At 40.2% G+C, this 18,750-nt stretch overlaps 2 protein-coding genes across 2 annotated transcripts; both read left to right on the forward strand.

Annotated features, from left to right (window-relative positions):
- Nucleotides 1-5,239: 5,239 nt before the first annotated feature.
- On the forward strand, nt 5,240-8,432 carry pex11g (peroxisomal biogenesis factor 11 gamma). Its single transcript, XM_034146400.1, has 5 exons — nt 5,240-5,413; nt 6,075-6,272; nt 6,641-6,819; nt 7,330-7,401; nt 7,507-8,432. Exons 1-5 carry the CDS (start codon nt 5,351-5,353, stop codon nt 7,718-7,720), a joined length of 726 nt encoding a protein of 241 aa, XP_034002291.1. The 5' UTR covers nt 5,240-5,350; the 3' UTR covers nt 7,721-8,432.
- A 2,952-nt stretch (nt 8,433-11,384) lies between these two features.
- si:ch73-40i7.5 (amyloid-beta A4 precursor protein-binding family A member 3) lies at nt 11,385-18,553 on the forward strand. The gene is given in 12 exon segments (XM_034146688.1): nt 11,385-11,658; nt 12,328-13,306; nt 13,706-13,733; nt 13,860-14,005; nt 14,180-14,266; nt 14,823-15,011; nt 15,900-16,079; nt 16,683-16,784; nt 16,786-16,896; nt 17,285-17,404; nt 17,555-17,695; nt 17,826-18,553. Coding segments are annotated over 11 exon segments (2,142 nt in total). The 5' UTR covers nt 11,385-11,658; nt 12,328-12,340; the 3' UTR covers nt 17,898-18,553.
- Nucleotides 18,554-18,750: the final 197 nt, after the last annotated feature.

Below are 18,750 nucleotides of genomic sequence, written 5' to 3' on the forward strand. Positions count from 1 at the left end.
ATGTCAAATTTGATAAGACAAATATAAAAGACTATCTTTTTACATCTGACATACAAAATACATTTGATATTAACAACAAATTGTTGTTGTAAAAAATAAATAAAATATACAATAATAAATATAATAATAATAATAAAAACATATTTTCATGCATGTAAATGTCTACTTTTGCGATTTTCATGCATTTTTAGATGGTTAATAACAAGCATTACAATGTCTACTTTTGCGGTCATCCAATCCGCTAGGTGGCGATGGTGCAAAACAACTAGGGTCTTGAGAGTGCGGTCCTGAGAGTGCAGCCTCCGACGCTGCAGCTTCATACTATTGCATTTCTCTCCAAGAAATGTGTCTAAAAACGTAATTTCCTGCGCATATCTTGTCTGGAAAAAAATGTATTCACAATAATTGGTGAGTAAAGCTTAATTTATAATAGTTGAATGTACTTAATTTGCTAATTAGGTCATGGAAACTTGTTAAAATGCAAATGTTGCCTGGAGGCAACATCGTACCATTATGGTCAATTGTAAATGTTGCCCGGAGGCAACACCGTACCATTATGGATTCACCATGATATTGTGGTATTGTGTGTTTAGGTATAAACTGTTCAAAAGCATACCAGTTAGTGATGGGAATTATGGCTCTTTGAAGGGAGCCGGATCTTATGGCTCCGTTCCTTTCAAAGAGCCGTTCAAAAGAGCCGTTCAAAAGAGCCGTTTTTTAAAAGGGGGCGGGGTTACTAGGTTTATCTGCGAAATAATCACCAGGATATTGATTGACTGTATTGCCAGACCTAATGTCAATAATCGGCATTGTAAACATGACACAAGGTGGCGCCATATCCATGTCATTCATGTCAGTGAATGTACTTTGAATTTACCCTCTGTATGTGTTAAGTAAATAAAGTTGCCTTGCCTTGAATGAAATTCACGCAACTCTTAATATTAGATAGTGTGTTTTTAAGTGGCGATGGAGATTATTTGTTGACCCTGCTTTAAAGGATATTTTGCCTTTACAAATGGTGCGCTTTATCACTGCCTGGGTTTTGGTTGAAGTGAATCCAAATGCTGCTGCGTTTTCGCGTTTGGCTCATTTTCCATCGAAAAACACGTCGTCTACCTGTCCTGTACCACTTGTTATGACTTCTCTCTCCGTTAAGACCAACCCCATCTCACTCCTCGTGCTGAAACCTACCAATCAGAGTAGGGGCGGGTCTTCACAGAATACGTTTGGGGAACAAAATCAAGCTTTTTAAAAGGTGAGTGGATTTTGGCAGGCAGTGAGTGCGGACCAACGATTGAACGATAACAAGAACGGCTCTCACCAAGTAGGACTCGGTTCCCCTCGTTCGTACCAAAGAGCCGTTCAAAAGAATCGGCTCGTTCGCGACCGACACATCACTAATACCAGTCATCATAGATCTCTACAATTTAACCAAGATACATTTTATGTTAAAGCCAACCCAACGATCTCTGTGCAAAGATGGGATAAGAAAAAGAAAGAAACATTGCAGGTTACCTGCCCAAGTGTCGTGCATGAATACAATAAAAGTATGGGAGGAGTGGATCTTCGAGACTCGCTGATTGCTCTCTACAGAACAAAGGTCAGGTCAAGGAATTGGTATCACAAGATCGTGTTGCACATGATGGATTTCACTCTAGTGAATGCGTGGCTCTTGTACCGCAAGGACTGCAAGGACTGCAAGGACCAGTGGCGTTTTCTCCCGGAGGCCAAGGGAAGCCAGGCTTCCCCTGTTTTTTCGGATTGTAGTTATAATTTAAATAAATAAATAAAAACACTTTGTTTTGTTTCGATAATTCTCCTTTGCTGTGTGTTGCTGCCGGCCCGTCTCTCCCCCACTCTCATTGAGTATTTTACAAAGAGTGAAACAAACAGCGCCCCTCTAGATGTTATGGTGAAACAGTAGATTGCATTCACTGTTGCGAGAGGAGGCCAGCTGAATCGGGCTTCCCTTGGTGAAAAAAAATGGAGGGATTGACCAATCAGATGAGGCCCACGTGATGCCCCTGCCAACCTGTGATTGGTCAGGGCCATGCCGAGGGAAGCCAGCCGCCTCTGGCTTCCCTTCAGAGGCGGCTGGCGGCTGGCGAGTGGCGATTTGATTGGACACTGCCATCCAATCAAATCACATCAACATCAGTTTTACTACGTACTGTAGTAGCCTACTGTAACTGTCATCACCGCCGTTTGAAATTATCAAGCAAATGAAGCATTATGGAGGGTGGAGATTTGGCGTACTTAAGGCGAGACACGGCAGGCAAAAACATCGTTTTTCCTGCACTGGTCAATTTTGAGATTTTGTGCTATTTTGATTCCATAACATGTTTTCTTTCAGGCTTTTGGAAGGAAAACGTACAAAATACACATTTAGGTGTTTATTTTACTATAGTTTGTCTATTTGCGTCAGTAGATTTCTCCTACATTCACCAAAAGTTAGCTTTCTAACGTAACATAAAGTACCGCGACCGCTGTTTGCACCATGTCTTCAGAGGTATCGTTGGAAAGCTCCGTTTCTCCTGCACAATCTCATCGGATCCAAATATGGTCATTTCCTTTGTATCAGCAACCAATCGTGAAAGTGCAAAGGGGTCTTAAACCAAGAAACGAAATCTCATTGGCTGGTGTCAATTTCTGACAACGTGATTCGTTCAGATGCGTCACGTGGTGTGCTAAAGCACTTCCTGGTTAGCTTTCCGCTAGAAATTTAAATCTGAAAATGGCAAAATAACGGAGAAAAAAACGTTCACAGAGAAGACGACAACAATTGTCACTTGCACAAAGCAAGGTTATACAAAAAACAAATGACCCCGAACATGAAATACCTTCACGGAGTGCGTCGATGCGCAAGCTATCATCCAGATAACAGGAGGGTTTAGCGAGCGTCACACTGCAATCTTTAAAGGTCGTTTTCTCAAAATTAGTTTTTTCTCCTACTCTGAGTTCGAAATGTCCACTTCAGTAGCAGTTACATACACCAAACCTTCCAGTTATATTCCTATCAATATTATGAAGGCTTTTACAGAAGGGTTTGGTCATATATAATTCATAGCCTGAATTATATAACATTTTATACCTAAAAACATGGTGAAAATTGATATTTTAGGGCTGTTGACAGTATTTTCTGATTTATGGAGTGATACAAAGAGATATCCAAAATCCCTTCTGTAAAAGCCTTAGATACTAATATGACTACAAAATGAAACAATAATTTTGATCCTGGCTTTATCCAAAGTTCAGATTTCGGTTCCTGAAATGTGTTAAAATATGCGCATATTTCATGAGATAATGGCTCATTTGCATATTTAAACATGCTATTTCAGAAAACTTGTAATACAAAAAACAATTGCCTTATTGTAAGTAATTAACTGGAGAAATGTTTAGCTGATATCTTTAAGTTAAAAAAATTACCCTATTCACCTGGGGTGTCTCGCCTTAATCAAACATAACTTTACTAAACTTCCGCTACAGCAGCAACTAAAAATTAAATCAGATGACAGGCCAATGCCCACACTCGAGCTGTGTACACAGAGGAAAAAGGGAGCGAATCGGACGTTCAATGAGGACAATTATGTCCGCACGGAGTGGCTAACTGGAAGCGCTAAACTTCAGCGTCTATTTTGCTGGCCATGTCTTCTTTTTGACAAGGATTCGTGCTCCCTGAACAATCCTTGGGCAACTTCAGGATTCATCGACCTTGCCAACCTGTCACGGGCAATTGAGAGGCACGGTAAATCCAAAAATCACATAGATTGTGCTGTTTCGGCTGGAGAGTGCGTGCGGACCTGTCGGTTAGATAACAGGCGTGTGCAAGTCCTGCATCTGTGTGATACAAATGTGTGTAAAATGATACCGGGCGCTGTAATCACTCATCTGGTTACGTTATTGACCACCCCCCCCAACCCAAAAAAATGGGCTTCCCCTAAATTTTTCCCCACGCCACGCTACTGGCAAGGACTGCAAGGACTGCAAGGACTGCAAGGACTGCGGCATGCCCAAGAAATAAGTGTACAGCCTGCTGAAATTCAAAGCTGAAGTTGCAAGTTGCCTTTGCAACGAGAGGAAAGTCTTGAAAAAGAGGGGGAGACCATCTCATAATGCTGGCTGAGAAGAAGCGCAGAGGTTCTTCCTCATGAGTGCCATCAACACCTGTGCATCAAGACCACACTGAGTGGCCTGTGTGGGTGGAGATAAAGGGCTGGTGCAAATACCCTGGCTGTAAGGGTGAAAGTGCAGTGATCAAAGTGTGTCACGTACTTGTGCTTCACTGCTGACAATAACTGCTTCATGAACTTCCACAAGCAGTGAGTCTATTTTGTCAAATGGCTCAATAAAGTTTGATGAAAGATGCCTAGGCTCTTCGCGTATTTATTCCTAAAGGTTGTTTCACAATGGTACAATGTTGCCTGCATGTAATCTTGTTAAAATATTAAAATAAACAATTTTCACATTTGAATTGGCATGCAATTTAACCTGTTGAGGCTATTTAGTATTTTTCAAGTATTTTTTTAAATAAATGTTGTTCAAATTTGAAACAATAACTTTTCATAACTTACCATTATGGTACAGTGTTGCCTCAAGGCAACACACCCCAAAAAGTACCCCCAAATAATTATTTATTGAACATTTCTTTAGATTATGTTTATTTGGTCTATTCTATGACAAAAAAACACTCCAAACATTTTTTTCCCATATGGCATCATAGTGCGTACCATAGAGGGTTGTTAACTTTTTTAACACAAAACCTTATGACCACACTTGACACTCTGAAATGCTTGACACATGTTTTATTCAATGTGTAACACTAACAGAGAGAAGATGTATGTCACAATTGTGTTGTTCCTGGCTTCCTGCACACACTTGTAACATATGTATATCTAAATTCCACACAAAAAAAATGTTGTGGCATAATGTGTCCTCATTTAAACCCTATATGTTGACACCATAGACTGTTGACACACATCAAGTAAAACTAAAGTAAAACACACCACATATTTAATTTTGTACTAATATTGTAAATGTGTAAAGAAAAACACATCTATGTCTTATAGTATAAATTATCATGAAGTATATATTTTTTAAATACTCTCACTTAATTTAACATCAGCCAGTAGTGATGAAACAGTAATGATGCTGCCCAAACTCAAGAGGGCAGCAGTACAGCATCGCACGAAGAAGAAAAAAGAACGAAGAACAAGTTCGTGTACTGGGGTACTTCCTGTTTCAAAGTCCAGCTGATAACAGTAAATAGTGGATATGTTGTTGTGCAGGAGCTTTATAAATCACTGTTTATTTATTTCACCGTATCGTGAGAGAGTTTGAGCAACAGACAGACATGCAGCCGTCTGTGGAGTCTCTGGTCCGACTGCTGGAGTCATACAGAGGAAGAGATAAAGTTGTAAGTACCCATGTGGTTTATATTTACATGATCATGGGTGCACAACACACATTAGTTTTCGTTTTATACATCACTCATTCCACCTGAGTGTACACCCCGTTAGACACAAAACAGAATCCTGTATTACTAGGTTTTAAAGGTAATGTTGATGCCTTATAAACCCTTAAGATTGAGTCGCTTAGTAGTACTGAAACCGTATAAATAAATACTAGTACAGTAGAGTTAGGGTATTTTTCTGATTTCGTTTTTATTTTGCTCTGTGATATTCAGGTAACATAATAAACCTAATAATTGGTTGTTTAAATTGAAATTATTTCCAGAGAAAGTAAAGCATATACAATTACTTAGTTTTTCTGTATAAATATCAAACTATAATAGAAATACATTCAGATTGTTTTCACTTTACAATCCATCATTTCTACAGATGTTAGTTGTAATACATTTATACTAGACCTGATGCACTGCAGTTTGTTTCCCCTGAGGGTATTTGTCATTTCATGAATAAAGCCATAATTCAAAACATATGAATCATATGAAGCTTATTAGACAGTGGCACTTTTCATAACCTTGAAAAGGACAACAGAAAATAAGATAAACATTTACACAAGTCTTCTTATTGATAAACATTCACGTTTCTTTTCTCCGCTGTTTGTCTTTCCAGATCAGGACGGCCTGTTATGGCTCGCAGCTGGTCGGAGGAGCCCTGTCCCGGAGAGCAGAAGCGGACAATTCATCCCATTGTCTGGGAAAACGTCTTCTGCTGTTCTCCGCTCAGCTCAGCCACTGCCGCACGGTGCTGAGGCTGTTTGATGATCTGTCCATGCTGGCCTACTCCAAGAGCTATGGGTTCGGAGGAAAGGTGAGCCACAAAACAAATCTCTGCTCCCCTCTGATAAATCTCATAATCTGAAAACTTCTTCACTTTAACAAAGATGAAAGACTAAATATTGAGTTACTATTCAATAGCTACAGTTCCTATGAAGCTTTGACAGTGGTTGTCTTTGCAAAGAATCAAGATGCACTTTTGAATAATACAACATTTAATAAAAAGTAGGACTTTGTTAAAATGGCAAAGTGCAGCAGTAGATATCAAAATATGAGTACAACATGGACAAAATATAAATATACACTGTTTTAAAACAAATCATTTGTTAGACGCTCTTTGCAAACATTTCTGTTTCTGATAACGATACAGAAAACTTGCATATGGCTTCATGTATTTTTAAGGAGGAGGATGCAGGCCTCCGCTGGTTATCGGTGCTAAACAATGTGGCCGACCAGCTGTACTACCCCTGTGAACACATCGCCTGGGCTGCTGACGCTGAGCTGATCAGAGTGAAGTCTGATAAGTGGTGGGTGCTCAGTACGGTGCTGTGGGGATCCTCGCTGCTGCTGGGAATACTCAGGTCTGACGTCAGCTCAACACAAACATCAAATCAAATCTGACTGGAAACACTGACGTAATACAAATGGATCACCAAAATAACAAATGTCACTTATATGACAATTCAGATGTATACAGAATTCATACCTAATTACTTCAATGAATGATAAGGCTGGCAAACTGATTTGCTTATGTTTTTCTAAAATGAACAATCAAACATACTGGTAGATTTATTTACAGTCAATTGAACACAAACAGCAACAAATTATTATAATATTTGTGACCTGTTTTTAAAGATCTTTAGTGGGAAACAATGGAAATAGTGTAAAGTGAAAATACTGAAAGACAAGCAAAAGATTGTTATTTTTGGTATTTTTATGGGATTAGATGGCAGTAAGAAATATATAGAATAATGACAATCTTATCTTTAAAAAAAAATATTTGTATCGTGTTATTTTTTTTTTTACATCTGTTAGAATGCCAATTGGTAAGATTGAGCACTAAGTGTGAATGTGAATGTTTTGCTCTTTAGATCGCTTCGAGTTTTGATGCTACTGAAGAAGACGTTAAACAGATGTGAGAGCGATGAAGGGGGCAACAGCAGGTGTTGTATAAACATTTTTTAACACTTTCTTTGCACCTATTCAAAAGTTGGATGCTCGCAGTGAGAAAGAAAATGTCCTGATGAACCTGTGATTGTCTCCTGCAGTCCCTCTCAGCTCCGCAGACAGATGCGAGGGGAGATTCTCACCATCCTCAGCAGCACAGTTGACCTCAGTAATGCCGTTCATTGGATGCCGCCCGGCTTCCTGTGGGCGGGTCGATTCCCCCCCTGGCTGGTGGGGCTGATGGGCACTATCTCATCTCTGGTTGGTTTGATCCAGATGAACGCCGGAGACAGCGAGGAGACTGACAGTACATAGTGTTCACTGAACTGTGAGGAACAGATGACTGAATGAATGATGTGAACTGATGTAAAATGATGTAGTGAAAGGATGTTTAGCAGATCTTTATCTATGTGATCAGAATCTACTCAGAATGTAATAAGTAAGTAGATAAGTAGACTGTTTGCCAATCATCCAAGTGCTTCATCAGCTGTGATTGAAAGCGTCTTTAGAAAGTGTCAGAAATGAATGAATCAATCAATGAAATGTGAAATGTATGTTAGTCGTTACTTACAGATGTATTTACATTTTCAGACAGCAGTATTCAGATCCTACATTACAATGAGTTCCTAATGACGTTGGGGTTAATTGGAGGCCACTCCACGGTGTAAAATGTATGGACTTCAGCACATACAACCTCCTATTATCTCCTACTTACTAGGATGATAATGGCTACAAATTGTTGCCTTAAATAATTATACACTCCTTATAACTCATTTTCAATCATGCATTGATGAATTAATCATCACACTGTTTTTGTGTTTTTCATGAGTTGGCCAGTTGGAATACTCAAATTAAAATGATATCCCTCTCTACACTACATTACAGCAACTTATATAAACAGGTTTATACTGAAGTGATTAAATGTTCAAAGTGTACAAACGCAGCTTGCAATGTAAATTGAATTATGCGTTACGTTATTGTAGATTATGATTTATTATTTTTTTTAAATAAATGGAATTGTCCTTTGTTGGATCGTTTTATCGATGTTTGATTAAACAGGTCTGTACCTTTATATATACAGGAGCCTCATCCCAATACCCCTCCTCGACTCCTCTCTTCCCCTCCTCCGGGACTTGACCCGGAAATCGATCAAGACACGCCATTTTGAAGGACGTCCCAATAGCTGAAATGCACACGGAGGAGTCGAGGAGGGGTGAAGGAGGAGACGAAAGGGAGGATACACGAGAGCAGACTACGCGGAAGTGTTTTCACTACTCGCGTATAAAAGCCCCGCCCCCACCTTCACAGCTGGTCGATTTCAACTATGATTTCAATACAGGAAAACGGAGAACTGGAAGAATGAGTGGAAAAGCGTCACATAAATGTATAAGTGCTCACAGCTCCGTGGGAATTATTATGTGCAATTCATTTCTTAAGGTTATACTAACAATTTAAGTCATGTTTAATGATCTTGAACGTCACTAAAACATAGCTATTAAGAAAGTTATTTCATAAATGGCTAGATCTTGATAAATACAAATTATTTGTTTTGTTTTGTGTTAAGATATTCAGGAGTTAAATTATTTAAAATGCACAGTCCTGAATGTGGGTTTGTGGTGAATGTGGGGATCTACAGGACACACATGTTCAGAGTAAAGGCTTTCACATTATTATAATTATAATTTTATTGAAATGTACATTTTACACCAAAACGGAACACAAAAGCAGGACCAACCATCATACATTGAATTCCTTGACTAAAAAGAGACAGATTCATAATTTAAATACATATTTAACAACAAATGGGCCGGTTCTAAAGGGTTATTCAGTTAAGCCCAATGAGAGGGGATACAGCTGTGCACATGTCATCATTAACAGACGTCGTTTAAGAGTGACGTTTGAGTGAACGAGGACATCCCAATTAATACCTGAGGACTCCTCTGTCCTCGCGTCACCTCCTCGTGTCTCTCGCTCGCATCTTACGGAGGCGGAGCTAAGACGCAAGGAAGGGACGCGAGTGAGGGAAAGGAGGAGTCGAGGAGGGGTATTGAGACGAGGCTAGAGTGTTTCTCAATCGCGAGTACGCTTGCTTGGTAGCACATGTCTGCCGAGCATCTTGCTTCAGAATCGAGTCAAGAATACTTCCTGACATTCGGAAAACAAAGAGAGGAACACGCTAGCAAGTGTGCAGGTGTGCGTCATATGAGAGGCCCCGCCTCACATCTTCAGCCACAGATTTGGGGAAATTGGTCCGTGCGCAAAGCATTGTGGGGATTTTAAGACCGCGAAGTCTACTCATGTGCACACTCGATATTTCTCCAAACGGAGTACGCCGGGCTCGGTAGATTTCCAAGTATACTGGAGATTGGAACAGTACTTCGGCGGCACTCGATGACGTAGTATGCTTGAAATAGTGGCTCTGAAGCAGCTTTACTCGCGATTGAGAAACACCCACAGTCTATGGTCTGTACGCGTCAACATGGCCCGTTCACATTTCATCAAATGTCCCTCCTCGACTCCTCGGTCCTCCGGTAGTGACCCGGAAATGAATTTTAGCGCGCCATGTTGAAGGACATCTCATTTCTCGAAATGCACATCGAGGACCGAGCATCGAGCGTCGAGGAGGCTCTCTGGAGGAGCTATAACCGAGGATACACTGATGGGTCCTCCACGGCTCCTCCGTGGATGCATTTCCGGGAACAGAGATGTTTCAAAGAGTCGTGACGCACGGCCGGACTTATCTCAGCCAATGACAGCTCTGCATGCATCCCCTGGATATTATTTTATTAACTGCTTTCATCGCGACGCGATGTTTACAGAGAGAACAGCTGTGAGGTCCGTGCAGAAAGCAGAGCAGTGTGTATAATATATATCACTCAGTATAACAGGCCTACTCTCTTTATTTGCTTTAGTTTAGTAGATATCTACAAACAAAGAGTCGATATTTTTCTAAAACCATTTAGTGCTTCACATAATAAAATACACAACGGCTGTAGCCTGATTATTATGCTTTAGGAGCTGTAGGTGCGTGTGTGTGGTGTAGGTGTGTGTGGTACAGTGTGTGCGTAGATGCAGCGGACAGACAGGTCTCAGTTGGTTTGGTGTCCTCTGCTTACTTTTAATACTTGTAAATAAAACTTTTGGCCCGTAATTTATTTTCCTCAATTGTAGCGACCGGAGAGGGGGGGAGGATATATCCAATCTCTGATAGTGTTACGTTATTATGAGAGTGCTCTGTTTGATTCTGAAATTGTATACATTTATATAAATAAATAAATGTGTGTGTGTGTGTGTGTGTGTGTGTGTGTGTGTGTGTGTGTGTGTGTGTGTCCGCATCTGTAGCCTGTTATTGTCTCATTATACCGCACTGTGAATGAATGAAAGTAAATATATAAGTTAAAGTCTCGTCATGAACACATCTGTCCATCAGACAGAGGGCTGCTGTGCCTCCTGTCATCATTAACGCCTGCTGCTTCCCCTCCTCTCTCCTCGGTTCCCCTCCTCGGCTCCTCCGCTCGCTTCTCCTGTGGGCGGGACTAAGTCTCGAGGATAGGAGTCGAGGAGGGGAGTCGAGGAGGGACATTTGATGAAATGAGAACGGGCCCATGACGTGAGCATCTGTTGCCTTCAGGTGCCGACGGACGGGTCGGGAATGAGAAAAATAGTTTATTTAGCGCATATTTCCATCAACCTTATATAAATAACCCGCCTTTTTCTTTGCAAGAGCAGGGTCTTATTTCATCTGTTTTCATCTTATTTAATTGTTACAAAAAATTACTTTAGGGAAGCTACTTTAAGTATAAATAGCATCGTTAAATAAAACAAACTAAGAAGTTAATATTTGTGTTTAGTTGTTCTGTTGTTGTCTCAGGACTAGAAAAAGTGCTGTCAATATTTTGTGGTTATATGTCATGTGATTTAAGCAAAAGAGGAATAAGAAACAAAAATACTGATGACAACTGGGAAGTAACAACAGCACGTGAACGCACCACAGCCACAGAGACCGTGAATAAATACAAGCTGTCGACTCGACAACAATGACAAGAAAACTCAGTTTTACACCGTAACTTTCTTTAAACTCTTGGATTATGTGATATAATATTATGTCACCGTGCTGCTGCTGTTAGTATGACGAATAAAACAAAGCCAAAGTTTAGGAAAATAAGTGTTTGCCAAACCACGTCAAATCATCTGTCGTGGCACCCAGAGGAGTGTGTGGGCACAAAGAAACCGAGAAATACGCAATAATTCAGGTGAGAGTTGTCTTTTCGATGCCTAAACAACAGTTTTTAACACAGAACTTCCATATGTTGTTAATGAGTTCCCATTGGCTTGTTGCAGGTTTTAATTAGCTAGTTAGCATTGAGCTAATGTCACATTGAGTCTACTTTTTATCGCCAAATTGAGATGTAGGATTGAGTATTAGAGGGTGTTTTACAGGATCCCAGTTTGATTCGTTTTAACAGCCAGCATTACCTTTTTTCTGAAACCCTGGCTTCCTCGGTTCAACCTCTGGAATACACATGAATGCGTCTTTTGTGACCCAGTATCCAAACAGAGATATTATGTTGCATTGAAATGTATGTAATCCCAGCTGAATGAGTTTTAATTAAGAAAGGTTTCATAAATAGGCTTTGAGGGTCTGTTTTATGGTTGCACATATTGCACATGTTGTCCTTGTACTTTGAGCTTTAGGCTTGTTTCTTTATCTTGATGGTCATGATGTTGTGTGGTTGTACATCACATAGTGCTATAGCTTTAACAAGTGGTGTCTTCTTGCACAAAATACTTTACATGGGATAGTTTTGTTGTGTTTTCTACAGGCAGTTGTGTTAGTGCTGTAGCTCTTATGCATGCAGATAGAAGCTAAGTGAACCCATTTTCTCATGGCCTCTTAACTTAATTATGTTTTTCTCAAATAGGCTGTCTTTTAAAATGGACTCAGACGTCTGCCCTGTCTATCAGTCCGACTCCTTGTGTTCTGCTACTGTTCCCATCGATGAAGCCTCTGAGGGTGGGGCCAGAAGACAGACTGAAGCAGCTCCGCCAGGTTCGGAGGTGGAAGATGTTGAATCCTACAACCTGATCGAGCCTCCTCCGTTAGACTGGAGGTCTGATTCCTCCAGTGAGGCGGGCTCCGGAGATGACCTGGAGGACCCCACCTTCCCACCTTCTGCTGACAGTCTGGACAACGCCACTCCGAATGAGCCAGTTTTACTATCTTTGAGTGACACTCTGGCTATGATTGGTGTGAACCTGCAGGAGCTTGTGGGAGCTGTTTCAGAACCAGTACTGGTACCAGAATTGGAAGAAAATGAAGAAACAGTTGAGAAGGAAGAGGAGGTGAGGGTTGAGGACTTGGAGGATGTTGGGCATTGCCAGGAGGAGATATGTGTCGTGGAGCAAAGGGTGAATGAAGAAGATGTGGTGTTGGCTATCAGGAGATCAGATGATGATGAAGACCACAGCCGCATCCACAGCCTGCTCAGTCAGCTGCAGCTGCTGGGGGAAGAGCCTCAGCCCACCTGCCGGACACCCCCTCACCTGGCCCAGCAGCAGTACTCCGACCTCTGCTCCCCCTCCCTCATAACAGACGACAGCACTGAGTCCACCGGGCTGCTGTTCTCTAAGAGCCACCAGAGAGACCTGCAGGGTCTGCTGCAGTACACAGAGATCAGAGCCACACCCAGCCCCCCCGGTCAGCCCCACAGAGGAGACATGGACGCTGTGGTGTCCGTTTCCTACAGCCAGGAGGACGCTCACAGGTTCTGGGGACATAATGGTCAACAGCAGCTACAGAGGGAGGACTCGCTGCCTGATGAGGAGTATCCTGAGCCTGTGTGGATGAAGATGGGCGAGGAGCCTCCGGAGGAAAAGGAGGCTGCTGCAGAGAGCGAGCAGGTAGGTTCAGGTTCTATTAAAGAAAATATAAGTTATAGACTCCAAAATGTGCTTGACCAGATTCATTCAAAGATTTCGTCTCTACTAAACAAAAATATTAATTAATTCTAATACATTTTGAAATACATAGTGTTTTGTATTCCACACATTTGTGTAAGAAAGATTTGTGTCAATTCAAAGGAACTCAACACATATTCAATTAGATAAGATGAATTGCATTTGTTTATCAAAAGAGTTGTTGAAATTGAACCAATTATAACATTTTATTGTCATCTTAAATTATAAATTAGGCAAATTGTAATCTTTGAAATTCTCCTGAACTGTTTTGATTTATTATTTTAAAAACCATGTTATTAGATCTTGACAGTTTCATAATTTCTCTATTAACTGTCATCACAGAGTGCAGATCATCCTACATATAAAGACGGTAAGTCACTTAAAATCACCTTTTTATGATTTCTTCTGTGTCAAATCTTATTAAAAGATAAATAAGGAAAAGTCCTGGTCTGCTTTAATTTATAACCGATGATATATATGTATTTTACTCCTGTAGTGCCTGGTCCATGTGACCCTGAAGATCTGTTGGATGGAGTGATCTTCGGTGCCAAGTACCTGGGATCCACTCAGTTAAAATCTGAGAAGAACCCGTCTACAAACGCCCGTATGTCGCAGGCTCAGGAGGCTGTGGACCGCATTAAGGTGAACTCAAATAAAACATATTCTCAGAGTGGGCACTGAAGCACAGCAGATGTTGTTGTTTTGTCATGGACTAGTTTTAAAATCCCAATTCTTCTATCACGGCTCTAGCTGTTTTTTGATACTGTCGTGAAGATAGTCATACAAATCTTATGAGTGTGACTGGTTCTGTTTCAGGCTCCAGAGGGAGAGTCCCAGCCAATGACAGAGGTGGATCTGTTCATCTCAACACAGAGAATCAAAGTTCTCACTGCTGACACTCAGGTGTGTTTTTGTCTCGTTCATTGACTTTACTTTGATATTTCAGGTTATGCATCATCTCAACATACTGCACATATATTTAAAAAATAACCATAGTTTTAGGGTGTCTTTTTTATTTAATTAATTTTGTTAACATTTTGGTTTCAGTCGCAGTTTACAAATGATATGCTTTAACATGTGAGCCACTGAGTTTTTATTTGATCTCTCATACCAGGACCATGATATTTTAAATTATTACCTGTAATCAAAAGGAATCTTTGGTGTTATAATTGTATCGAATAATTGGGAGCTGAAATCATTTAAAACAAATCTTCAAACTCAATAGATTTAATGAGATAAAATGGCTGCAAGATTTGACATATATGAAACTTGTTTTTTTTGTACAAGGCAATACAAACTCAGCTGACAAAAAAACCTAGAAAAAGAAAGTTGGGCCGTGTTATTTGTAATGGATAATCTATTTTAAGCAAGTCTCTGCAAGTTGAATTGAAAAGCAAACCTTCCCGTCTTCTCTCGCCTTCTATTTTTATTAACACATTCATGTCTTGTTTCCACTCAGGAAGCCATGATGGACCACGCTCTGCAGATGATCTCTTATATTGCAGACATCGGCACCATTGTGGTTCTGATGGCACGAAGGAAACGTAAAGGGCAGGATGCTGACCCCGCCTCCAAGTCTTCCTCCACATCCTCCTCTGTGCCTCAGAAGAAATACTCAATGATCTGCCACGTCTTCTTATCTGACGATGTGAGTTGATTATGTTTTTGTCATATCATGAACCTAACAGCTGGTACAGGATTACAAAAGAGTTTCCTGTTCTGCTTTTTTTGATCCTCAATGTGGCCACAACTTCATCCTTTTAAATCACCAGTAATCTAGAGCATTTAGCTGCAGATAATGTGTTTACTGGAGCATTTAGCTAAACACATTATTAAGGTGTCTTTTGCTGCCCTCAATGTTGCGTCTTTGCTCTGGCCAACAGTCTCAGATTCAGCTTGACCTGGTTTCCTTCCCCCAGACAGACAGCGAGTTCTCCTGAATATAAAAATGGTCTGGCGGTCGTCCCAGTTTCCCACTGTTGGCAAGACTGAATAGGGGGAGGAAGGGTCTCTTTTTAGAAAGTAATTAGCTGTGGGATACTGAATGCCATAGGGCCACTGCTTGTACTACTTTGTTCCCAACTAAACTGTTAAAATATGAAGAGTTGTATAAGAAATGTTTTTATATATACAGTATATATACGTTTGTTATATTTGGCTGAGCTGTGTTCAAACCAATGGTAAAATACTCACTATTGTTACTGTTTTGCAATAGTATCACTAATTAAATGTTGAAATAAATGTATTGTTATTTTTATATACAGTATCACAGCTTCTAATGGCTTAGTGTTTAACTTTAAAGTGAGATTTACAATGAATAGGGTAACAGATAAGTCACCTTTCACAGGAGTTTTTTGTTGTTTTAGTTTTAGGGTGTGACATGTGTTTTAGGCGCACTGTTTAATGTTTTGCAAATTAACTCATTTGCCTTCATTTGTTCATATGAAAACAAAGGGTAGAAAAGTGAAGGAACAATATTTATTTAACAAATTGGCTCTAAGTCAGTTCTCTCTCCTCTCCTTGTCTCTTCATCCAGGCTCAGGTGATCGCCCAGGCCATCGGTCAGGCGTTCGGCGTGGCCTACCAGCAGTTTCTCCAGGCCAGTGGCATCAAGGCCAGTGACCTGAGGCCGGGCGAGTACAGTGACTACCTGGAGAGTCAGGAGCTCTACAACGGAGACCTGGCCCACTTCTCCGACTCTCAGAACATCCGAGATGTAAGCACAGTGATTGTGGCTTAGTCTTAACACAAAGCACAGTCGGCTAATTGTTGTTGTTAGGATGTAAATTGATGTTGTTAGAAAAAGACACTAAGAAAGCAATGGGAGAGAAGTCATCTATAAAGCAAAAATGCAACATTTCTAAGATTAAAGTCCTAAATGTAAGATAAAAACACTTGGATATTCAGTGAGATTAAAGTAAAGAAAAACTCAAATATTTACCAGATTCTTTTGTCATGTCACCACATTTCTGGATTTTGCCAAGTTATATAAACCTCATCACACCTCATAAACCGGTTTACAGGAAATGTCAAAAGCATGCGTTATTGAGGAGTTGTAACAGTATGACACATGTTGATAACCTTGCTATTTCCAATGCGTATTTTCTTTTAAATTTGTGAGTTTGTTCTCTCAATTAAACGTCTTTAATCCTGGATCAAATCTAAGTTGATATCCTACAGTGGCCCCAATTAGGCGTTGCAGCAGCTGTAATAAACTTGGCTCTATGAATAACAATATATTTCAATACTGACCCTGAAAAAGATAAATATAGAGAAATAATTGGTCAAATAATTATTTCTTCTTTGCTGTCTATCTTAGGTAGCCATCACAAAGGCTGCTGGAGAGATCTTGGGCCTGGCGGTGGTGGAGTCGGGCTGGGGCTCCATCCTGCCCACAGTGGTGGTGGCCAACCTCCTCCACGGGGGGGGCGGCTGAGCGCTGCGGAGAGCTGAGCATCGGGGACCGCATCATGTCGGTGAACAGCACCAGCATGGTGGGGCTGCCCATCACCACCTGCCAGAACATCATTCGGGTAAGAAGGGAAGACGGAGTGGTAAATAAAAATTAGAATGACTCTTATAACCGTACATATTTCAACAGTAATTAAAGTGTTATTGTTATTATGGTGGAATGGCAGAGTTTATTGAATTGATTGTGATTTCTGCCTTCTTTAAAGCAAGTGTTATGTCTTTAGGATGCACTAGATGGCACTGTGTGTTTTGTTTTTGTATTGATTTGAAAGTGGATTTAGATATAAAGTTGGGTTTTAAAGGATGAAGATCGGTATTCATCCAGTTGTTTGTAGCAAACCTGAATTAAGAAAAAAAGAGTCAGGGCCGCTATATTTTAAAGGACATTTAAAAAATGCTTCTATAATTCATAACATTCACACATAATCCAAACTCTTTTGTTTGTTTCAGGACTTAAAAAGCCAAAAGTTTGTGAAGCTCAGCATCGTCCACTGCCCACCAGTCACCATGGCGATTATTAGGAGGCCAGATCCCAAGTTTCAGCTGGGCTTCAGTGTGGAGGACGGCATTGTAAGTCAATATTAATATTTTCTGTTTGTTGCTATTTAACTTTGTCATCCTCAGTTAGTTGTTCTGTTTTCTCCAGTCTGTGACAACATTATCTGCTTATTAGCTATTTGTCTTTATTTGAAAGTAAAGCATCTCTTTTTCTGTTTGCAGATCTGCAGTCTGATGCGGGGCGGTATCGCAGAGAGAGGAGGCATTCGTGTTGGTCATCGCATCATTGAAATCAACGGGCAGAGTGTTGTCGCCACAACGCACGACAAGATCATCCAGATCCTGACCAATGCTGTCGGAGAGGTGAGGATGACATTTTTTTATTTCATAAACAGAAACATAAATACAATAATAGACCTTTCACCTACTGTTTCTGCTTTATATTATCATGTCATATTTACAGTTACATTACAATTTGTCTCCCTGTTGGCAGATTCATTTGAAGACCATGCCAGCTTCAACATATCGACTTTTAACCGGACAGGAGCAGCCCGTGTTCCTTTGAGCACTGCCTGCTGCTTAAAGGGAAAAATACTGCACAGTGTTCAAGCTACCTGGACTTTTGCCAAATTATGGAAATATTATGCAATTTATAATACAGCATAGCATATGCTGTTGTCACACCACTGAATACAACAAACTAGTCTAGCTATATATTTTTAAGATTTTAAATACAATGTTATATTGTGAAAGCTTATTTTAAAGTGACGGGGATAGATGGTAGCTTCCCATTTATATTTATCTGATATTTAACAATGCAGGCAGTAGCTGAGATACAATGACTCATAAGCATAATATATTTGGCTTCACTTGCTTTTAAAATTGTAGTAAATGGTGTTTAATGTTCTGCACTAGAGTTGTTGGTCTTCCAGCCTGGTGTGTTGCCAGTGTGCCTCAGCTGAACGTGCTAAAAAGAGTCTGTGTATTACATTATGATGTACCGACAGTCCATCACGTACACATGCTTATCAACTGTCAGAGTGTCGGTGTCTGTCAGAGCGCTCTGCTTTATACACACAAAGATTCACGTACTGTGCCTGACAGGGCGCCGATATCATGCACAATTAAAGGTAACTGCCTTATTTCATAGAGAGAGAAAGAGATGCGTATATTTTTAATAAATTGTTGTTTTGGATGTTCATTAAAATGATCTTTAAGATCTGTTCTTGATGTTATTTATTAAGAGTCAGTGGTCACTGACTAAATATCATATGCAAAAGATGCTTTTTGATCGGTTCAAAATAAGTGACATACCTACGTACAGCTGATATAGCTCTATACATATTTTGTACTTAACTTGTACTTGTAAACATATTTGGTGAAGATATCAAATTGATGATTACATAGTCCTAAAGAGA

This window comes from Trematomus bernacchii, unplaced genomic scaffold, assembly GCF_902827165.1.
Source record: "Trematomus bernacchii unplaced genomic scaffold, fTreBer1.1, whole genome shotgun sequence".
NCBI lineage: Eukaryota > Metazoa > Chordata > Actinopteri > Perciformes > Nototheniidae > Trematomus > Trematomus bernacchii.

Bases quoted from the DNA above. Each gene is read 5' to 3' on its own strand.
- pex11g (XM_034146400.1), top strand. From the start codon at position 5,351: ATGCAGCCGTCTGTGGAGTCTCTGGTCCGACTGCTGGAGTCATACAGA. The intron at 6,820-7,329 runs GTCTGACGTCAG...TTTGCTCTTTAG, and splicing joins CTGCTGCTGGGAATACTCAG to ATCGCTTCGAGTTTTGATGC. The intron at 7,402-7,506 runs GTGTTGTATAAA...TGTCTCCTGCAG, and splicing joins GATGAAGGGGGCAACAGCAG to TCCCTCTCAGCTCCGCAGAC.